This window comes from Balaenoptera musculus, chromosome 3 (genome assembly GCF_009873245.2).
Source record: "Balaenoptera musculus isolate JJ_BM4_2016_0621 chromosome 3, mBalMus1.pri.v3, whole genome shotgun sequence".
Lineage (NCBI taxonomy): Eukaryota > Metazoa > Chordata > Mammalia > Artiodactyla > Balaenopteridae > Balaenoptera > Balaenoptera musculus.
Genome location: NC_045787.1, coordinates 154,515,601 through 154,537,101, shown reverse-complemented (window position 1 = coordinate 154,537,101; position 21,501 = coordinate 154,515,601). Strand labels below are relative to the sequence as shown.

The 21,501-nt window shown below is 52.9% G+C and overlaps 2 protein-coding genes across 13 annotated transcripts; one reads left to right on the top strand and one right to left on the bottom strand.

Moving 5' to 3' along the window:
* The first annotated feature begins 359 nt into the window (after positions 1–359).
* Positions 360–9,214, top strand: ZNF672 (zinc finger protein 672). Of its 6 annotated transcripts, none has more exons than XM_036848528.1 (4): positions 360–541; positions 4,451–4,522; positions 5,240–5,343; positions 6,645–9,214. In XM_036848528.1, the coding sequence occupies exon 4, from the start codon at positions 6,882–6,884 to the stop codon at positions 8,277–8,279; it is 1,398 nt and encodes a 465-aa protein (XP_036704423.1). In that variant the 5' UTR covers positions 360–541; positions 4,451–4,522; positions 5,240–5,343; positions 6,645–6,881; the 3' UTR covers positions 8,280–9,214. The 6 variants fall into 6 exon arrangements, with proteins under 6 accessions (XP_036704423.1, XP_036704418.1, XP_036704419.1 ...); XM_036848523.1 differs by lacking the exon at positions 4,451–4,522 and adding an exon at positions 4,212–4,367; XM_036848524.1 differs by having other exon boundaries at positions 4,212–4,522.
* Positions 9,215–9,704: 490 nt separating this feature from the next.
* Positions 9,705–18,391, bottom strand: ZNF692 (zinc finger protein 692). Of its 7 annotated transcripts, none has more exons than XM_036848467.1 (12): positions 18,259–18,391; positions 17,388–17,575; positions 17,074–17,105; positions 16,467–16,730; positions 15,863–15,911; positions 15,645–15,770; positions 15,081–15,302; positions 14,916–14,993; positions 14,740–14,818; positions 13,153–13,267; positions 10,326–10,425; positions 9,705–10,183 (listed from the first exon to the last, which is right to left on the bottom strand). In XM_036848467.1, the coding sequence occupies exons 2-12, from the start codon at positions 17,561–17,563 to the stop codon at positions 9,886–9,888; spliced, it is 1,539 nt and encodes a 512-aa protein (XP_036704362.1). In that variant the 5' UTR covers positions 17,564–17,575; positions 18,259–18,391; the 3' UTR covers positions 9,705–9,885. The 7 variants fall into 7 exon arrangements, with proteins under 7 accessions (XP_036704362.1, XP_036704364.1, XP_036704363.1 ...); XM_036848469.1 differs by having other exon boundaries at positions 15,081–15,299; XM_036848468.1 differs by lacking the exon at positions 18,259–18,391 and adding an exon at positions 18,083–18,130.
* Between the last annotated feature and the right edge of the window lie 3,110 nt (positions 18,392–21,501).

Below are 21,501 nucleotides of genomic sequence, written 5' to 3'. Positions count from 1 at the left end.
GGGCGCCTGTGAGCGGCAGGAACACCATATAGAGCATCCGGACCCCGCCACTGGATGCTGAGGCGGTGCACGTGGGTCACCGCCTTTTCCTTTGATTGGGCTGGAAGAGGACCGGGGAGGGCACGTGGACAAAGGAGGAGGCAGGGATTGGTTAAGCCTGGGAAGAAGGCGGGGCCTTGACCAGGGAGGGAGAAGGGACCGGAGTCTCCCTAGGCTCCGCCTTTTAGCTCCGCCCCCTTACTGGGATTCTGGCTTGGGCAGGCGAGCCTGAACCTTTAGTGAAGCCTTCTTACGTCTCCTAGTCCTCCCAGCAACCGGTGACGCGGCCCTCATGAGGCAGACCACTGGCCAACCCGGGAGAGCGGGGCTGGAGCGTGACCCCCAATCCCGAGGCGCCTCCCAGCTCCCCCCACTCTGCGGCCCCGCGCTCCGCTAGCTCCTTCCCTCCCTTCCCCGCCCCAGTCCCGCAGTGCGGGAGGCTGGGGTCGGCGAGCCAGCTGAGTGGGAGCCGCGCGGTGTCCGAGGATCCAGTCGGCGACCGGTGAGGGGACCGAAGGGCTGGGAGGGACAGTTAGCGCTGGGCAGTGGTCCCCAACTTGCGCCCGGTTTCTTCCCTCCGCTCCGAGCGGCTAGCGTCTGCAACCGTCGGGAACGACGCCCCGGCAACGAGTGACGCGGCAGCGCCGCGGAGCAAGCGATTGGCCGGCGCCCGCCCGCTGGTGCCTCGCGGCCTGCTCCTCCCAGGCCTTGCCCTCCGTCTGTCCTCGCCGGTCCTACTCTGGTGACCTTCGCGGCTGGCGGCCCCACGACGCGGACATTGCCAGGCTGAGTCAGTTTAAAAGGGCAGCGGCAGCCTCTGGGCTCGGTCGATGTTTTAAACGCCCCCTACTCTCCACTACGTTTTTGGTGCCCTATCTTGCCCTTCGCGTGGGCTGGCGCCAAGTGTGAAGAGCTGGGGTGGGCCCGGGGTGGGAAGTTTCGTGCAAGGAGAATCTGACCAGTAACTCGTGACGAAAACTGACTGCACCCGGGATTGGCTGCGCTGCGGGAGGGCCAGGGAAGGCGACCTGCCCAGGTGGGGCGTTCCTCATTCCTCGAATAGTTGTGCTCAGCTCCCGTTAAGTACTAGGCACCAAGTCTTAAAATGAGTAACCAATGTCACTACTTAGTCTCGAAGCTGCCGGTGTGTGGGGAGGGTCTACGAAAGCCCCACACTGCTCTAATCCTGTTAAGTAGGGTTCTTTGTGGGGGGTGGGTCGGGGGGAAAAGACTTTAAAAAGGTCTTGCAGAACGTTTAGGATGCTTAGGCGGTAAGAGTCAGACCTCTTTTTCAGGGTTCCATAAAACTTACCAGGGAAGAGTAAATCCTAAAAACTCGGGAACTGCAGTTCTCAGACTTAACACCTTCCCTCTTTTCATAGGAAACATTATTACAGCTTCCTTTACTGAGTTTTCTCAGGCAGGAGTGTTAGACACCCCACGTCCCCTGTCCAAGGTCACACAGCTGGTAATGGAAGACCCAGAATTTGGACACTTGCCTCTCCGGTCTCCTACACAGGTTGCAGTTAAGGACTTAGTAAACCAAGTCAGAGTATTTGCAGTTTATGCAGTGGATAGGGCTGTGGAGGATAAGATGACTAGAGAGAGGCCCTCTCCTCCAGGGACCTAACGTTTGAAAGAATTGCATTCCAGATTAATACATCATTTTAAAAAATCATTAGATGCCTTATGTGTGCCCAACTTCTTGCTAGGCCTAGGAAGAGTGCAAAGTACTGTATAGTCCCTTCCTCATCCCAGTTCTGGGCTCCTCTGGCTCTGGGCTGTAGTCTTGCCCATGTGTCAAAGGAACATAGAGAATAAACTGTCCTACTATGTTCTCTCCCTGTCAACATACATACATTCTCCACACTTCCCAGATTTCACAGGAAAATCTTTGTGAAAAAACCTTGCAAAAGAATCTGTTTGGATCATGATCGGGCTTGGGTACTTGGAATGGGGAGGGAGCTGTCATTCCTGTTTCCACCAACTCCTTAAACATGTCAGACTGGATCTGAAGCTGGAAGGGGCAATGTCTTTTAAAGTACTGGACCTTGTTTCTGTTATGGGAAAAAGGGAAGTGAGAAGTGGCCATTCTGGTGCTCTGGATTTCATACCCCATGCTCACCTAGAAAAGAGACCGAAACCTTTCCAGAGTAGATTGGGAATCACTGTTTGGGAGGAGTGAAGGCGCTCAGTAGGGCTTCTCTGAGGAGGAATTATTGGAGCAGAGCCCTGAATGACGGAGGAGAAGGGGCTTTCAGGTAGAAAGAACTACAAGTGGAAAGGCCCCAAAGCAGGCTTCAGAGGGTCAGGGAAACTATTCCATCCATCCAGTTCCTCCCCCCTCCTCCTCCCAACAGTGAGAAGTGGGTTATTTGCTTCTAGATGGATGTAAATTTCAGCAGCCTCTAGGGGTGTCTCAGAGTCCTGGAGACTACATTGTCATTAGGGCTGGGCAACAGACTTTAGGACTGGGACCAGGGTGGGGGTTAAGTATATATAGAGAGGCCAGCAGAAGAATCTTCTCTCCCGAATGCAGCTACTGCTCCCCAAACCACTTCTTAGGCTGACTGTTTCCTTTCCTCTACCAGGACCGCAAAGGAATCCACCGCAGAGTACACAGAGTGAGCCCCGGTCCCATGGTGGTCCCTGGGGCTGCCTGGGGCTTCCTGCCGCACTGCTGCCAGCTGGCCAGGGCCAGGAAGAGTTGGGGACTATCGGGGAGAGCCAGAGACGGGCCTCCCAGCCTGCCATCCCCTTCCTGTCCCTGGACCCACCTGCCGTCCTTGTGGCTCTGGATGAGCTTGCACCACAGGGGAACCTCAAGTCACATAGGGGTAACCAGTAGTACCCACCTCAAAGGACTACTGGGAGGATGAAAGGGGTACATACACAGAAACATATGAGAGCCATTCCATATTGATGCTAGTAATAACTGGAGAGTAGCAGTGATAGGCTTTGCATGAGTTATAACCCCAAGTCCCAAACAGGTCTCCTAGATGGCAGTACAGATATTCACTTTCCTGAAGAGCACATGGGCCCTCTGGAGGGTGTGGCCAGAGCCCCACATCTTGGGAGATGAGAAGAGTGGCTGTCTTCTGGTTACTGAGGCTCTAAGGGTCAGGGCAGTTGGTGGCCTCTTCCCATGCAATCCCCTTCAGGGACTGTGAGGTGGGTCAGCCTCCCTTTGTACATTGTTCCAGGATTTAGAAAGGCCATTTGGCAAACACTATCTAATAGAAGAAAAATGTGAGCCACATTTGTAATCATCACTTTTCTTAAAAACAGGTGAAATGAATTTTAAAAATATATTTCATTTAACCCAATATATATAAAATATTATTTCAACATATAGTCAACATTAAACATTATTAATGAGATATTTTGTATTCTTTTTTTCATACTAAGTCTTTGAAGTTAGGAGTGTATTTGACCTATAGCACATCTCACTTTGGACCAGCCACATTTCAAGTTTCAGTTGCCACATGTGGCTTGTGGCTACTGTAGCAGACAGCACAGCTGAGACAGCCCTCAGACCCACTCCTGCAGCCCAGACCAGTTTTATCCAACACTGGCTTCAAGATGGAGGAATTGTGAGATGATCACTTGCCTCTTCATCATGCCCCAGAAATGGTGGCCTGGCAGAAAAGATAACCAGGGAAGAAAATCTTTATACTGACTGAACAACACAACTCAGAAGAAAAAGAACTACACTTCTCTCACAGTAGATTGTTAGTAAATGTACTAAATCCTGATTAAGTCCAACACTCCTGTGAACAGTTAGATATGGCATGAAATGCCTGCAATATCTATTAAGAAACAAGTTTCGTGGTATACGAAACAAATTTATCTTTATTGTGAATATTAATTTTTGCCATTAGCTTATCTTCTTAGTAATTGTCTTTTATTAGTTACGTATAATAAGTTTGTAAGTATTAAATACTTGAAAGGTACTAAAATACTTTAAAGTATTGAACAATTAGGACTTTTCATCAATTCACACGTAATTACCCCCTTACCTCTTTTGAAGCCTCCCTTGTACTTATTTTTTTCCAAAAATCAAAGAAATTTGGTGGTATAGCAACTTCAGAACTCAATCAGGAAAATGATGGTTAGGACAGTCTAGAAATCGTTCTTCTTTTGGCACAGTAATATTTTTTTTTTTCTTTCAGATTTCCTCCCAAGCATAGACCCTTTCCTTCCAGGGCAAGCTCCAACATGGGGTGAGGTACAGAAGAGAGACTTGAAGGATGCACTCTGGCACTCAAGCACAAAACCTGCACCCTTGACCAGGGTCTCTTATTCCATGTCTGTGATGGGGCAAAATGGTATCTTTGTTTATATGTCATTTATGTGTGTGTGTTTTCATTTGTGCATTTGTCTTACCTTCCTTGGACATGTGCCCTTGAAGGCAGTAGCCTGGCAGAGGGTGTAATCCCAGAAACCTGGCCTGAGAGGTGCCAGGGTCTCCAGAGACACTCAGGTGAGGGGGAATACTCACTAGGACATAAGCATTGCTCTCTTTGGCATTTGGGATCAACCACTGACCCTTGAGAGAAGGTTTTATTCACACAAGGGCAAACATTCTTTTGAATTTGACCAGCTAGAATTAGAGGCCCAAGCAAGTGTCTGGGCTGAAAACTCTCTCTGGAAGAACCAAGAAACTCCCTCTAAAGTCTGCTCTCAGGTCTGCAGAGGGGCTCTTGCCCCTGCTTGCAGATTTTTTTTTTTTTTTAAATATTGGAGTATAATTGCTTTACAATGGTGTGTTAGTTTCTGCTTTATAACAAAGTGAATCAGTTATACATATACATATGTTCCCATATCTCTTCCCTCTTGCATCTCCCTCCCTCCCACACTCCCTCCCTCCCTGCTTGCAGATTTTGTTTAAAACTCATCCTCTTTGAATAAGATGTCTAGGATTTAAAATACTCCAGACCCCCGCCCCCCCAAAAAAGTGTATGCGCTTGGGTAGGGTGGGGGGAGTGTCATAGATGAAACGAAATAGCAAAATGTAAATAGATGCTGAAGGTGAGTGAGTGATTTGTGGTACTATTCTTGTTAGTTTTTTATATTTGAAAATATCCATTTTAAAAATACCCTCTTCCAAGAAATGTTTCCTTCTTTCTCTTCTACCTGCGTCTGTCCCCTTTGCTCAGTTTCAATTCACATTGTCCCTCTTATTTTATCCTTCCTGCAGGGCACAGCACATCCTGCTCCAGAGGTACAGGGAGAGAACATGCTATATCCGCCACTCCTTCCCAAGAAGGAGGGGAACAGAAGCTTCAGAGCCCACCCATGCAGGTCTGTGGTTTTAAAGGCTATTTTCAGTTGATTCCATTTGCATCCAAAAGATGAGGACCCCATCTATGGGGTGTTTTAACCACAGTTCTGGGTATTTGAGTTTCCATCTGCTAATAAGAAAATGACTGATGACTATTTTGTTTGCTTTCTCTCACTGATCTGTTGGGTGACATGGCCTATAACTTATAGTGACTATACCTGTCTCCTGTGTCCCACTAAACTGAACTGGGGACAGATCCATGGATCTTGAGGGGAACAGTCAGTGGTGAGGCCAGTCAGGTGAGGAGAGCGGCCCAATATGTGCTCTAAATAGAGGGCACAGGAGGTTCTGTGCACAAATGCTGACCCTGCTCACAGAGAGCCACCCTGACCAACTTGTCAGAAGGATTCAGGGATACCATTTGAGATAAAGAAAATAGCAGCGCAGATTCCACCCCCATAAAGGGGCTTCTTTGCTACTCCACGTTCTCAGATCCCTGGAGCTGGGGCAATGAGGAAAGTCTGCAGAATGTTTGCAAACAACTTGAATGCCCTGAGAATTAGAAAGGATGTCCCTTCCTTCTCCCCAGCCTTCCCTAGAAATGTGAAAATCACTTCTTCGATAATGCCATCAACTTTTGATAATATTCTTTGTGAATTATTCATGCTTCCTTTTACCCCTTTCCTGGGTCCTGAGTTGCTTTCTCAAGGCTAGGCCAGGGACCTTTGAGACTGTGTACTGATGTGGTGTGATTGTGTATCAGGTGCTGTCCAAAGCCAAGGAGCAATACTTTGGGTTTTCTCAGATACCTCCCCTTGCCCAGGTCCCAGCCCTTCCTGAGCCTTTTGCCCAGGCTGCTGCTGGATAGGTTTATGCTTCACCGCTTCCAGCCCAGGCCTGGCTGGGTTCACACTGGTTACTCAGGAAACCCTGGGTCTTCAGAGGAAGGTGTTGATGTGGTTTAGGCCCAGGGGACTTCTCATTACCAATCCCTCCTTGGTCGTTTCCTAGTGCATCTCCAGGCCAAGGTCCCTGGTCTAAGGTCATAAAACAAGCTGGACACTCTTCCTTCCCTTCCGAGCAGTGTACTGGAGGAAAGCTCCCCTCTTGAGTCCCTCCTGCCCGTCCTGGTGGCACAAGGACCCCTCCCCCCCATATTTCTAGGACTCCCATGGCTTTGCCTCCTGTTGGAGAGTGGAACTCCAGAGACGGTCTAGCTGAGGAAGGTACAGAAAACAGGGAGCCTGTGCTTGCCCCTCCATTCCCCAAGGTGTAGCTGTCATAGATGTTGCTGGGGCTCACAGTGACCTTCTCCCTGCAGGGCTCACGGTACATGGTAAAGCTAGCTGCAGCCCACCTCTGAAACAGCCACAGCCCCTGCTGTGAGAGAAGGAACCCTGGAATCCGCGGACCAGTTTTCCAGGCCTCCCTCTCTTCCCTCTGCTACCGTTCCCTTTCTAGGCCTTAAGAAAACTGAAAATAACTCTCAGCTGGAGGAGGTGGACTCCAGAGTGTGAGTGGCACGCTGCACCCTGAGGGCGCCCGGCTGGCCCTCATCATGCTCGCTGCCTCAGAGGCAGCAGCCGGCAGGCCTTATGGGTGCAGTGAGTGTGGAAAGAGCTTCCGCTACAGTTCGGTGCTGCTGCGGCATGAGCGCGCCCATGGTGGCGACAGCCGCTTCCGCTGTCTAGAGTGCGGCGAGCGCTGCGCACAGGCCGCAGACCTCCGTGCGCACCGACGCGCTCATGCGGGCCAGACGCTCTACATCTGCAATGAGTGTGGCCAGAGCTTCCATCACAGCGGCCGCCTTGACCTACACCAGAGCGCGCACAGGCGGCGCAGCCGCTCCTGCCGCTGCCGAGCTTGCGGCCGCGGCTTCCCACACCTCCCGGCTCTGCTGCTGCACAGGCGCAACTGGCACCCTCCCGAGCGGCCCCGCCGCTGCCCTCTGTGCCCTCGTGCCTTCCGCCAGAGCGCACTGCGCTTCCACCAGGCACGGGCACACCCGTGGGGGACACCGGCCGTGCCCGCTGACACGCTCCATCGCTGCACTCAGTGCCCGCGGGCCTTCCGCAGCGGTGCGGGACTTCGGAGCCATTTGCGTGTCCACGCGGCCAGGAGCCCTGGTGACTCCACACTTCGGCAGCCAGGCACTTCGGACGCACACCAATGTGGTGTGTGTGGCAAGAGCTTTGGCAAGAGCTCCACACTAACGCGACACCTGCAGACGCACTCGGGTGAGAAACCTTTCAAATGCCCGGAGTGTGGCAAGGGCTTCTTGGAGAGCGCCACCCTGGTGCGCCATCAGCGCACGCACACGGGCGAGAAGCCCTACGCCTGCAGCGACTGCGGGCGCCGCTTCAGCGAGAGCTCCACGCTGCTGCGCCATCGGCGCAGCCACCAGGGAGAGCGGCCACACGCATGCGCCACGTGTGGCAAGGGCTTCGGGCAGCGCTCCGACCTTGTGGTGCACCAGCGCATCCACACAGGCGAGAGGCCCTTCCCGTGTACCGAGTGTGGCCGCTGCTTCAGCGACCGCTCGGACCTCACAAAGCACAGGCGCACACACACAGGCGAGAAGCCCTACCGCTGTGAGTTGTGCGGCAAGCACTTCACGTGCGTGTCCAACCTCAACGTGCACCGGCGCAACCATGCTGGCCACAAGCCCCACAAGTGCCCTGAGTGTGGCAAAGCCTTCAGTGTGGGCTCCAAGCTGGCACTGCACCGCAAGACGCACCTGGGCGAGCGGCCGGCGGAATGTGCGGAGTGTGGCAAGTGTTTCAGCCACAGCCGCTCCCTGTCGCAGCACCAGCGGGCCCACACACGTGCTCGCGCCGCCGCAGCTACAGCTGCCGCTGCCACTCAGGCCAAGGCAGGCACTGCTCTCATCTTTGCTGGGCAAGCAGGACAGGAAAAGCCAGGGCTTTTTGTGTCTCAGTTGAGAAAGCCTTGCTGAGCGTCTTCTCCGGAGTGGGCTAGACAAGCACTTTTATAGTGCCATAGGGACGGGTGGGACAACTCGCAGATGGAGTTCTGTGGGAGGACAGCGTGGCGTATTACCTTTCTCCATCTCTGTTGGTAGCACTTCACCTGGCCTCTCGCTGCACCCCTACACCTACTTCCCCTGTCAGCTCTTTGCCTGTTCTCAGTCCGTCCTTCTCCCCCTCTGAGGTGTAGGTGCAGGGAGAACCTCTCAGACCCCACGCGTGGAAGAGCGCCCAAGTATTGGTGTGTCCCATCCCTGCTGCTGTGCTCTCAGGTGTTTCCTGTTTTCCCATCAGCATTCTGTCTTCTCTTGTCCCATCTCCTCTTTCCAGCCTGAGTCTCCTCTACCTCTTCTTTCCAGATACTTTTGGTGTCCTGCCTCTTCAGGTAATGACCACAGATGTGGCCGGAGTCACATCCCACAGGCCCTGTGGTTTTCTTGCCTCTTCCTTTCACTTGACTGTTAGTCTCTCTGCTACTTTCTCCCTCAGCTTCTGAGAGATGGGAAATTTGCATAGAGATAGTGGCAAAGCTCACTTCACTGAAAGATATCTCCACACCAGAAGCACCCAGAGAAGTGCTTCACACCATGTAAAGGTGGGCAGGAGCTCTCAGCATGGCTGCCCACCTGTCCCATGGGACAGACCTGTTGGTGTACAGATTAAGGTGCCTCTCAGGACAGTGTTCTCCAGGTGGGGGACATCAGCCCTGGGACCTGAGTCAAGACCACATGGGTCCACAAAGCTGGGCACTGACAAGTGCAGTAAGAACGCTATACACAAATTAAGCTTGGAGCCATGAGGAAACTGAGCTCCACAGAGGCCACAGTGCAGGGCTGAAAATTCCCTGTAATTGGCCAGCGATTGTTTTGCTTGCAGGTGTTGAAATAAAGAATTATTTGAGTTCCAGATGCCAAGAGCTCCCTTTGTCAAACCTGAGGCTGCTGTATTTGCAGACTTCAGGAGTCACCCAAGAGACTGGCCCTTTCAAAATTCCAAGGTCTCTGGTCCCTTCCCAAGTTAGCGCAGCAATCTTGCATGTATAGCCCCCTCATTTTTGCACTGGAAGGCAAGACTCTTCAGGGGCCCCTATACATTTGGTTCTCTTGGTTAGTGGAGAGTACAAATGTGGCCCAGGAACACATACCTCTAATCCTACTCCAGCCCAACCCTCTGGAATTACCTAGCGCCTTGCTTGAATGCAAGAGTGGAGGGAGTGCCAAAGCGAATTGGGAAAGAAAGCTGGGTCTTCAGGGTGGGTGCAGATGGGGGCTTGCAGAGAGAAGAATAGGGCCTGCACTTAGGGTGCACTCAGGCACATTCCAGGAGAGCCTGCTTTCAAAGGAATCAAGATTCCTGTACCTCAGGTGCCAAAACACTCGCTCTGCTCACACACGTCCATGTAAAATACTGGGTTTATTCTGTCCTTTAGGATGACTAAAGTAGCCTGGCTCCCCTAGAGCACAGTCTTGCCCCTGCCCTGCACTCCCCATCACCCTAGTCCCCAGGGACCAGTCGTCTGGCCCTTCTTGCTCCTTTCCAGTCCCTGGCTCCCCAAATTCTGGGGAATGCTCACTGCTAAGGGAGCAGTGTGGGAGCCTGAGGAGCCAGAGAGGGCCTGGATCCCTCGTCGGTCCCCAGGGATGCAGGGGCAGAGATGCTGGAACAGGACTCCAGTGGACCAGCTAATTCTTGCGGGGCCAGGAGCAAGGCGGGGTGGCTTTTGCTGCGGTGAGCTGTGACACTGTCTGGCTTCTCGAAGCGCTTGCCGCAGAACTCACAGGGGAATCGCAAGGCAGCCACCGTCTCTGCATGCTTGCGCCGATGCCAATTCAGGGACGCCTTCTGGCGGCAGGTGAACCCGCAGATCTCACACCTGAGCCAGGGACAGCAGAGGGAAGAAAGGGGCCTCAGCCCATCTTGACTTCCCCAGGGGTTCCTCCTGGTCCCAACTGCCCATATGTCCTGCCAGCACCTCCCCATTTCCCCCCATCCCGGGTTCTCTTCCCCACACTCACTGCAGGGGTTTCTCTCCAGTGTGGATGCGCCGGTGGATGACCAAGTTGCTGCTGGTGCGGAAAGACCGGGCGCAGAACTCACAAATGTAGTCTCGGGTATCTGTGGGCACATGGGGGACAGCCCAGCATCCATCCCCAAGCTGAGGCCCTTCCTTGGTCCACCCCCACTGTCCCCCAAAGGAGTACTGTCCCGATTCAGCCTGCATATCTCACTCCTCCCACCACCCCCAACAGTGCCGTGTGACCTGTCAGACGCCCTGCGGGTGTCAAGAGCCAATTCCCTCTCCTTTCTCCCTGAACCTGCCCCCCTGCCAGCTCTAACAGCACCTGCCCATCGGCCATCTCCAGCAGTTCTCACAGGCCTGCTGCGGTTTTTCTCCTACACCTCCTGCAGCAGAGGAGGTAGCCTTGCTTTTCATGGCATCCTGTAGACCTCTGTCCCACCGCTGCTCTGTATACCCTGCCATCAGACCACACACACACCCCTAGAGCCTTCATCCCCATCACGCTCCTGCACTCCACACAGCTCTGGCTCCAGGCCCTCTCCTCAGCCACCTCCACTGCTGGCAGTTCGTTTTCTACGTGTCCAGCACTCCCGTCCCCTGTTCCCTGGCCTTCACTGACCCGGCCGCCCCCCACAACCCTTCTCAGCCACCATTCCCAGGTCATGCCCCATCACTGCACCACCGTGAAATCACAATTTCAGACGTCCCAGTTCCAGCCAGGGCCCCACCTTGTCCCGTTAGTTACCCCACGGTTCCCGGCTGCCAGTCCGGCAGCCCACTGCCTTCCCACTGTGCCCCTCCCGTCTCTGCCCAGTTCATTTCCAGGGCATCTTTGTAGCCTTCCTTCACTCACACTACCAACTCACCTGTCCCTCTCTCCCTCAGCTGTGCCTGCTTGGTTAAAACCCAACTCAGGATAAATACAACCCTTGGCCTGCTCCAGGCCGGCACACGTGTGCCAAGGGGGGCAGAAACACAACCTACAACCTCCCACCCTCACCCCACGTTGAGCTCTACTTTCACACACAACTACAAGTGTCAAGCCTCACCCCCGCCGCACACACACAATGCCTCTGCAACTCCTTGGTCAGTTCACTCTCCCACTTTCTAGAGTTTAGCAGGGCATTTTCCACACGACCTCCTCTTTCTACCAACCTCACTCAGCAGTGACCTCGTTTTATAAGTCACCAAGAAGAGAGGAGCCAGGAGAGAATGCCCACATCCTCCCCCCACCTAATCCACCAGCCAACTTGCTTCTGTGCCCATATATGTGAATAGTCCCTGCTTCCCTGTGGCTGTCCTCCAACTGTGCTCAGATACACCCCTCCTCACCGCCTTAAGGTTGCTCAGCCCACCCTGGCATCAGCAAGCCTTTCCTCTCTGCGGGATCATTCCCATCTCTGTGCTCAGGCTCACAGCCCTCCAACTTACACCTATTTCTCTGCTTGTCTTCACAGTAGAACTCCAAAGAGTTGTCCATACTTGCTGTCTACACTTCCTTAGCTCGTCTCTGCTCTGAACCCCCTCCATTCTGGCTGTCATCTCCCTTGTCACATGCCATTTTGTCGTCTGGTCAAGGATGGCTTCCCACCACCCTGTCTGGGGGCCTGTGCGCATCCTCATCTCACTCAGCTCTGCAGCACTGGCACATCTCACCCCTCCCTCCTCCCTGGAGCACTTTCTCCCCTTGGCTCCTCAGATACCACTCTCTTCACCTGCCCCACCGGCCCCTCTGTAGCTGCCCTTCCTACCTGCCCTGCTCAGACCTCTTCTCTACCTATGTTCACTCTCTCCCTGTAGGAACACTCCACCCATGGCTCTAAACACCACCCACGTGCTCACGATGAACACTTTTTTCTTGCCCAACATCTCCCCTGAACACGAGATGCACATTTTCTGGGATACCTAAGTAGCATGTCCCAAATAAAATGTCATGTCCCTTTCCTGAGGCCTGCTTCTCCCTCATTTTCAGGAAATCACATCACCTTCTGCCCAGTTGCTCAGGCTGGAACCCTCCAAGTCACCCCTGACTCCACAGTCCTACCCATGGACAATCCGTTCTTCCCACAGTAGCCCTGGCTCCATCTTCGCTCTCTTGTCTCCAGCCACTTCTCACCAACTCGACTGTCCAGGTCACTATCGCTGTGCACTGCACATTCCTGCCATCCCCTATTCTCCACATGGCAGCCACAATGCTCCTTTTAAAATCAGTTCTGTCCCTCCCTCCACCGCACTGGTGCCCATCACATTTGGCCAGGAGCCAAGCCAACCCGATGGTGGTCTTGCAGGCCCCTACCACCTATCTGACCTCTCTTCCTTCCTTTCTAATCTCCTGGCCTCCTCTCCATTCCTGGAACATGCCCTCAGATGCCAGTTTAGGGTCCTCTCACGTGCTGCCTGTGGATGTGGCGAAGCCTCCATTCCTCCCTTCACTTAGGTCTTTGCTCAAAGCACCTTTCACAGCTCTTTGTAGCCCTTCACTAGAGTGGACATCTTAGGTGAGTACTGCCTGCTTTATTCACTGCTGTATCCCAGCACCTAGAACACTTTCAAGCAGGCAGGATCTAAACACACAGAGAGTGCAGGATGAGTGTGTGAGTGAGAGTTATCCCGGAGCAGTGTGACAAGACCTGCAGATAGGAGGTGATGGGCCTCATGGGGGAGGTGAAGGGACTCACAAAGGGAGGGGAAGGGATCCACAGGGGGAGGAGAAGGGACCCACGGGGGAAGGTAAAGTGACACACAAAGGGAGATGAAGGGACTCACAGGGGGAGGTGACAGGACCCACAGTGGGGAGGTGAGGAGGCATTTCCACCACTCACCACTGTGCAGCTTCACATGCTCCTTCAGGTGTTTCTTAAAGTTGAAGGACTTCCCACAGGCCGGCTCTGGGCAGGAGAAGGACTTTTGGTGGATGTGCTGGTACTTCTTGTGGTGCTAGGGGAGGAAGCACATGGTCTCCTCAGGGCGACCATCAGAGCTGACCCAGCAGGCAGGCTCTTCTGCCCTCTCCCACAACAGTTCTCCTTGTCACCGCCAGCTCACATCACCCTGGCCAGTCCTCACCTATACATGAGCACCCCAATCCCATCCCTTCCTGACCCCAAACTCTGCCCTCACCCTATCCTGCCCTCAACTTCCATTATCTCACCTCCTTGTCACAACCTCACCTTGCAATGCCCAGGTCCCTCAAAAAAGTGCACTTCTGGTGACACTCTTGGTTCCCTAACTATGGATTTGCCATCTGCCAGGGATGGGAACATATTTTTTTGGTGGGTATGATTATTCTCCTTGATATCAATATCAATGTACAACAATATCACTCAGATGGCCTACTTTTTATTAATAGCTCACCATGGGATTATATCATTTTCTCCTAAATCTGCTTTGGAAACACACACACACACACACACACACACACACATATACACTCTTTCTCAACCTGGAACACTTTTAAGGATAGTGTGTTCTTCAACCTTAACTCCCCAAGTATTTCTGGGCAATATTTCTCTTTTTATCTGGTCTAATTTCACATCCTGGCTCACTAAGTTGCATGTGCTTTCCCTTTCTCCATGATCCCATTTTCCCATAATTAAACTGCTGCTGGGGGCTACTTCAGTGTCCTCCATTAATAGACTCAAGTATGTTTGACCAGCCCTGCTGAATGTTCTTCTCAGAAGCCCAGAGCTTCACCACCACTTGGGGACCCTCCCCCTCTCCCAAATCCCATCCACCCAGACTTCACCATCCCTCAGGTCTGGGTCCTCCCCCCAGCCTCAGAACCCTGTGAGAGCTCTGGCTGAGTGTGGGGCTGGGACTCTTCTCTCTCTGTGCCTCAAACCTCCCCTGCAGTGAGGCTGGGGACAGGTCTGTCTCCTAATCCTCCTGGAGTAAGGACCACCCATATGAGCCAGCAGGGCGAGGCAGCCCGATGGAGTGAGGAACCCAGCACCATGACACACTAGCTGAGAAGCCTTGGGCAATGCTTAACCTTTCTGTTTCCCTTGGTTTCCTCATCTGCAAAGCAGGACTAGTACCAGCACCCACTTCATAGGAATGCTGAGAAGATCAAAAGACTTGACACATATCAAGTGCTTAGAATAGTCACTAGCACCCCAAAAGCCTGAGGAATGCCACCATCATCTCCATGCGGTCATCAGAGGGCCTGTGTAACAAGCAGTAGTGAGCAGCAGCTGTGCACCTGAGGCTTGGTTTTCTGCCTTAACTACTAGTCATCTGGATTAGTGATTATTAACTGTAGCAAGCTCTGCACGTCCATCCCAACTCTTCTCTCCCTGGCTCTGAATTCCCCCCACACCCTAGGCTTCTTTGCCTCAGCTTCTCCTTCAGCCCTTCTCCTCCACCCATGAGGCTACACAGAACCCAACCTGTACCCCTCACATCCTCACGTTCAAATACTGCCGGTTTGAGAAGATCCTCCCGCAGCCAGGGAAGTCACAGGGCAGCAGCTCTCTTTTGGCAGCTTTCCTGGGGGAGGAGAATAGGAAACAAGAGGACTTGTGCAGGCTCTCCTCCACCTCCCTCCGCTCCCTCCCCTACCCAGAGCCACTTCCCCCAGTCCTACCTAATTCTCTTGGGGCCAATCTGAGCAGTGTCCTCATCCCATGCCGAGGCCAGAGCAGACTGAGCCTGACTCCCAGGGCTACGGGCAGCAAAGAGGGAGCAGAGGGCCTCGAGGGAGGGCCATGTCCCAGGATGCCCCTGCCCTCTGTCTCAGCCATCAGGTTACCTGGCCAGGGGCTCAGTCTGCTGGTCTGCTTGAGGGGTCCCACTGAGCTCTGGCTGTATCCTGACTTCTACAGGCAGAGGAGCTCCAGAACCCAGTGAGGATGCTGATGAGGATGGCGAAGCAAGAGGAGCTGGGACAGCTGCAGGGGCCGGGGGTATCTCCCCATCCTTAAGTGCATGGGTGACAGGGGAAGGGGGTGGTCTGGGGGCATCTGGCTCACTGCTGAAAGGAGAATGAAGAGGAGGAGGGCATTATCTCCCTGGATTCTCAGCCAGCCCCAGCCCAACCCCAACCCCTAAATTGCAAAGATCCCAAACTCAGAACAACCCTACCCCCACCACAGGCTCCCTGTTCATACCTACTTTCAGCTTTCATTTTCCCCCAGAGCCTAACTTCCTTTCCACCCAATCCAAAGCCTCTAGTTCTTTCTGCCTTCCCCAAAGCCTACCCTGCCCTCTCCACCACCAAGCCCCTCCCTCAAGTCTGCAAAGCTCTGGGTTCCCCAGCCAGTCACCCCCTCCCTCCTCCTGCTCTGCTCAGCGTCCTCCCTCAGCCCCAACTTGCTCATCTGGGGAGGAGCTGTAGGTCCATGGGCTGGCATCACTGAGCATCTCCTCTTCATCCTCATCTTCCTCTTCCCTGTCTCCTTCTCCTAGGGATGGGAAGGCCTCCGGCGGGGGTTCCACCCCTCTGCAGGTCCAAGGAAGGCAAGCATGAGGTCCTGCTCCCTCACTCCCATTGTCCACCCAGGTCTATCCTGTCCCCCCCAACCCCAAACTCACCTGGGCAACCTGGCCTCCTCAGTCCTCTCATCATGCTTAGATTCCAAACCTGTTGGCGTAGGTAGGGTCAAAGGGGAAGGAACTCTGTATTGGAGGCATGAGGACAGGTGGAGTTCTAAGGTCTGAAGTGGTAGGAAGACTCTTAGGAAGGAGGAAGAGGGGGCAGAGGCTACTGGAGTGGAAGGGGTTGTTTTATTTTAGAGATGGTACATTCACATAATTCAAAAAAAAGTTTTTTTTTTTTGAACCATGTGAAAAGTACACTGTGAAAAGTCTCCTTTCCAATACTATACCCCAGCCACCTCGTTCCTCCTTCAGGTAACCTGGTTTCCTACATGCCCTTCCAGAAATATCTTATACATTCATAAGTACATACAAATATTTTCCTTTCTCCTCTTATTTTTCCACCAACGGTAATATACCATACATCCAATTCTGTATTTTGCTTTTCACACCTAAAAATATATTTGAGGATATATTTCCTTGTCACCATAGAGTTTTTCCATGGAGAAAGGATCATTTTTAAAGAATGGGGTTCTGAGCTACAGGGACAAGAACACTTTTCCCTCCTTTTTCTCCATAACTCTTTTTTCCCCCAGCCTACCTGCGGGCTCCGGCCCACTCCTGGCTTCTGGGCACCAGCTTCTCTGGCCAGTACTTGCAAGGGGGACCGGATTGGGCTCCTCTGGAGATGTGGGGCCTGAAGAGGGGCCCCAGGAGAAGGTGTGGCCGGCTGAGCACTCCCACACAAGCCCCCCATCTCGGCCCCCAGGTCCCCGCAGCCCAGGCACCAGGCTGCACTCTCGACTGTGAGCATGAGACAGGAGCACCAGATACTGCAGACCCTTGGGGGCCACAGGCTCCGGACCTAGAGCAGTGAAGGCAACAGTCAGGGTGAGCTGGGAGGTCCTCTCCTCACATCCTGGAGAGCCACACTCAGACAGCCCTGTACCCCCACCCCCTGGGCAACCCTGGTCCCTAATCCAGTTTACCATTCTTCAGAGCCCAAACCCCAGGGTTCTGAGATATTGCTCCCTTCTCCATAGGCTGCCTCCTTGGGCTCCCCAACTCCCCCATCTCTTCCCAAACTCACTCAAGTCTCCCTCTAATCCAATCCCGTTAGGGAGGGTGTTTCTGGGTCACACCACTCCCTGTTGCCCCTCTTCTCTCTCTGGCTCCTAATCCTCTACCCCTAGCCATTCCCTACCCACCTGCACAAAGCACGCAGCCTGAAGAAGTGTACCTGCCAGGGGGACAAGAGGCAGGTCAGGTGGGGGCCCATGTGGCCAACTGCCCTCAGCTCTGGGCATTCACACACTTAGGGGGTCCCCTATTCTCTGGGACCAAGAGGTGGGGGGAGACCCTGGGAGGCCACAAATCACACTGGCTTTAGTGCTGAAGTGAGAAATCTGCCAGTGGGAAGGAGCAGCAGGCCAGCACCTGATGTGGGGGAAAGGGGGCAGGTAGGGTGCTGGGTGTTGCAGCCTGGGTGCCCTCCGCCAGAACCCTTGACCCGGCCCCTAACCGGTCCAACAGGAACTTGGCCAGCTGCGAGTGCAGGGAGAAGCCCAGCTGCTCCTTGAGGAGGCACCACTGTTCCATGTGGCCGCCCAGGCGGATGCGGCACTTGCTGCGGCGCGCATCCAGCTGCCGCCGCTTCTCTCGCCGCCTGCGGGACGCGTCCGCAGGGGAGGCAGCCATGAGTACCAGGGCCTGCGGGGTCGGGGAGACACGCGTGTGGGCCGGCCTGATCCGGGGCCAGAGGCCCCGGCTCCACCCTCCGCTGGGGCCTCAGTTTCCTCAACGGTGAATTGGGGCAGAACTATACCACTGCAATAGCATTCGCTGCCACTGGGTCCAAACCACCTCTGCTTCCATTACAGGGCGTGTAAATTAGCGCTATGGGGTGGGTATCTTGGGGGTGGGAGGTAGGGGGACTGCATCAAAGTCAGAATGGCCTGATCCTGGGCCCACTGACGTGAAGAACTGGAGCTATGGGTAAGGAAATTTCGACTAGGAAGGGGCAGAGGGTAAGGTAACAGTTTCATCTTCAAAAGGGCATGGGTCTTAACTGGTTGATGAGGGAAGGAGAGGTCGTGTGCATTGGGAGAGCTCCTCATAGTTCGGTCGTTGTGGGTGGAGCCGGGACAGGGGGGCGGGGAACGGGGGGTCTGGAAGGCGCCCCCCACTCCGTCTCGGGCCGCGCCACTGAACACTCACACTGCGTCGGATGGGCCAATTCCTAAGGCAGCTCCCAGGCCGCCCAGAGCTCCCGCCGCGGCCCACCCCCACCCCGGCCTTACCTGAGCGCCCCCACCCGCCCTCATCCCGACTGCGCCTGCGCCTCCCCAGCGTCGCGCGCAGGCCCGGAGAGCGGCGGGAGGACAGGGGCCCACCTCGCGCGCGCCGCCTCCGTTTCTCTTTTAAGAGGAACCCGTCCCCCTTCGCGTCGGTGGCTCCAGCCTGGAACTGGGGCCCGGGCTTGCCTGGGAGGGGAGAGTCGGAGGCTGGCTGCGCGCGCCTGCGCACTAGCCGCCCAGCGCAACGCCTGCTGGGAGCCTTGGTTCCCACACAAAGTGTTGAGGTTCGTTGCTGAGCCTTGCGGGGGCTGTGGACGGGTCGCTTCCGCGGCGACCGCCTGTGCTTGGTGACCAAAGGCTTGGGGAAATGGAATAAATAGGGCCAAGCCCTCCTCCCGTGCACCGACCCCAGCCCCTTCAATCTGCCCAGGGACGTGGCTTCTGCAGTTGTTCCTACTTTGTACTTCACCTTCGATTTCCCCCTCCCAATTGCCACCAAGAGGCAAACACGTGCTGCAGAATCAGACACCTTTAAAACCAATTAGAGCTCTCTCCAGACCCCCAAGGCAACCACCACCTATGGCCCATTTCCTCTGTTCCCCGTCAAAAGTCATCCGAAAAGTTGCCTAGATTTGCTGCGGACTATTCCGCACATCATTCCCTTTTCAGTTGACTAGCATGGAGCTTTTCTCTCCACCGAGCCACTGGAATGGCGCTTGTCTAGGCCACTTGGGGTAGCCACTTTGCTAAAGGCAGTGGTCAGTTCTCTGCCTCTCTACCCCTAGAGCAACATCTGACAATGTAGATATTTCCCTCCATGCAACGCCCCAACCTCCACCACAGGTTGGCTGGCTTCTGTCACTTCACACACTCCTGGTTTTCCTCCCTCCTCATCGGCTCCTCCTTTCCTTTGTTGGATCTTCATCCACTGTCTAGGCAAAACAGATTGAGTGTCCTCTGGTTTGGGCTTTGTCCCTGGACCAAGTCCTCTCTCTTCTGGACCAAGTCTTCTCTTTTCTTTCTTCTTGTTTGATGTATTTGGCCCCATGGCTTTAAATACAGTACACCGATGACTCCCAGTTTATATTTCCAGCCTGGCCTTCTTTCAGCTCCAGACTCATATCTAACTGCCCACTTTACACTGATAATTGAGTTAAGAACTAGAACAGTGCCTGGCACATAGCAGTGACAAAAGCTAGTTGATATTTTCTCAAACATGAGTGTGGCCAACACATAACACTTAACAATCCTTGCCCCTCTCCTATCTCGGTAAATGTTGCCATCATCCACCCACTTGTTCAGAACAAAAACCTGGGAATGATCCTTGACTCTTCTTCTGTAATACCAACACCATATATTGATACATCAGCTAGTCCTGCTGATACTATCTGTAAAAATATATCTGAATCCAATCACTTCGGGCCCTCTCCACTGCTAAAACCTTACTCCAAGTCACCTGTATTAGTTTTCTGTGTTTGCTGTAACATCCACAAACTTGGTGGCTAAAAACAGCAGACATTTTTTCACTCATAGTTATGGAGGCTGGAAGTTCGTATCAAGCTGTCATCCGGGCCATATTTCTGGTAAAGGTTCTAGGGGAAAATCCTTTCCTTGCCTCTTGTAGCTTCTAATGATGACCTGGCATTCCCAGGCCTGTGACCACATCACTCCAATCTCTGTCTCCCCGGTCACATTGCTACCTCCTCTTTTGTCTGTATCAAATCTCCCTCTGCTTCTCTTTTATAGGGACATTTGTGAAGGTAGTTGGACCAACCTAGATAATCCAAATAATCTCTCCAACTCAATACCCTAAAATAATCACATGTGCAAAGTGTTTGCCAGATTGATCTGCTTCTTTCCACTCTCACCCTCACAAAGCAGGAAGGAGCAAATCTCCTGCTTAAAACCTTTCATGTTTACCAGTACAATCCAAAACCCTTACTATGGCCTCAAGGCCTGTATGGTCTGGCCCTTGGCTGCTTCTCAGCCACCCCCACCTTTCCTCACTTTGTCCACTCTGTTCTACTATTCCCACTTTTTTGCTACTTCTCAAATGTACCAAGCATGCTGGAGGGAGTTCCTTCTCTCCTAGCACCCACTCTCCAGCTCTTCTTGGGGTTGTTTCCTTCTTATGTAAATCTCAGCTCCAAGATCACCTACTCAGATACTTTTTGTCATTCTCTGCCCCACTGTGTCCTCCTCCTTCTCCTTCATAGCACTCATAGTTCTCTGAAATCAGTTTAGGAACTTATTTGCTTGTGTGTTTGTTGTTCGTATATGATGATTGTCGGCTATCCCAAGCTTCTCCTCTGTGGCCTAAACAGCCCAAATGACATGCTGTCCGATCATAAGCTACCCTTTAGGATGAAGCCACTATGTCCTGTCGATATCATACTCTTGAATTGTGGTACCAGTGACTCAACATGATATTTGTCTGCCCAGTATAAGGTTGGAAGAAAGATCACCCACCTTATTCCAGATACTTTACTAATTAGTGAAGATCCTTCATTCATCAAAAGAACAGGACTCCACAGGGGACAAACAGAAAAAAAGACTTTATTCTTTCCCCTCATGGTCCCTTACTAGACATCTGCAAAATCCTAATTTCTCTGTCCCATGGATGAAATCACAAGCAGGTTCCATAATTCTTGGTTACTCTTAGTTAATAAAAAGTCCTTTATTGATTTGAGACCCAAGAACACTCTTGGTTCTGTCAGTCTGATACTGTTCAAAATAATAAAGCTCTAAATTCCTTAATCCTCCAATAACCCTCTCCAAAGAAATCCTCTTTTTTTCTCTCAGCCTCTCTTCAATTTCTTACATCATTGAAGTAAGGGATGAGCCAAGCCTCATCCTTTGTAATAAATCCTGAAGAGAAGCACTAACTTCTTTGGCATGGAGGGGAAGGGGGGATTCTCTATATTTGTTCTCTGCCTTTAGTGATACCTTAGCCCAATCTGAGACTTTAAGAGTTCCATTTTATCACCCCATTGCAAAGGTTAAGATTAAATTTGAGCTTTTTGTAGCTTTAGCTCTGTTGAGTTACACAGAGTTTACAGTCTCCTGAAACTGCCAATTCTTTTTTCACGTTAAGTTCGTTAAGTCTCCCTATGAAGAACTTGTGAGCTAGGCGTAGGGATCCATGTGGGGGACATTACATTTATCCTCATGACATTTATTTTTCCTGGACTCCAGATGGCACCCTAGCTTCCTCCTTATCCCCTGCCTTGGGAAAAGCCATATCTAATAATACTGCTGTATCCTCTTAGTTCTCAGTATCTTCTCTCTAAATAGAAAAACCACCTTCCACTCCCCTGGTCCAAGAAGAGCCAAACTGCT

Excerpts from the sequence above, each read along its gene's own strand:
- ZNF692 (XM_036848467.1), bottom strand. The coding sequence starts at position 17,563 with ATGGCTGCCTCCCCTGCGGACGCGTCCCGCAGGCGGCGAGAGAAGCGG. Across the intron at positions 16,731-17,073 it reads AGGCTGCGTGCTTTGTGCAG|GTCCGGAGCCTGTGGCCCCC; the intron begins GTGGGTAGGGAA and ends TCACTGCTCTAG. Across the intron at positions 15,912-16,466 it reads GAGTGGGCCGGAGCCCGCAG|GTTTGGAATCTAAGCATGAT; the intron begins GTAGGCTGGGGG and ends CTACGCCAACAG.
- ZNF672 (XM_036848528.1), top strand. The coding sequence starts at position 6,882 with ATGCTCGCTGCCTCAGAGGCAGCAGCCGGCAGGCCTTATGGGTGCAGT.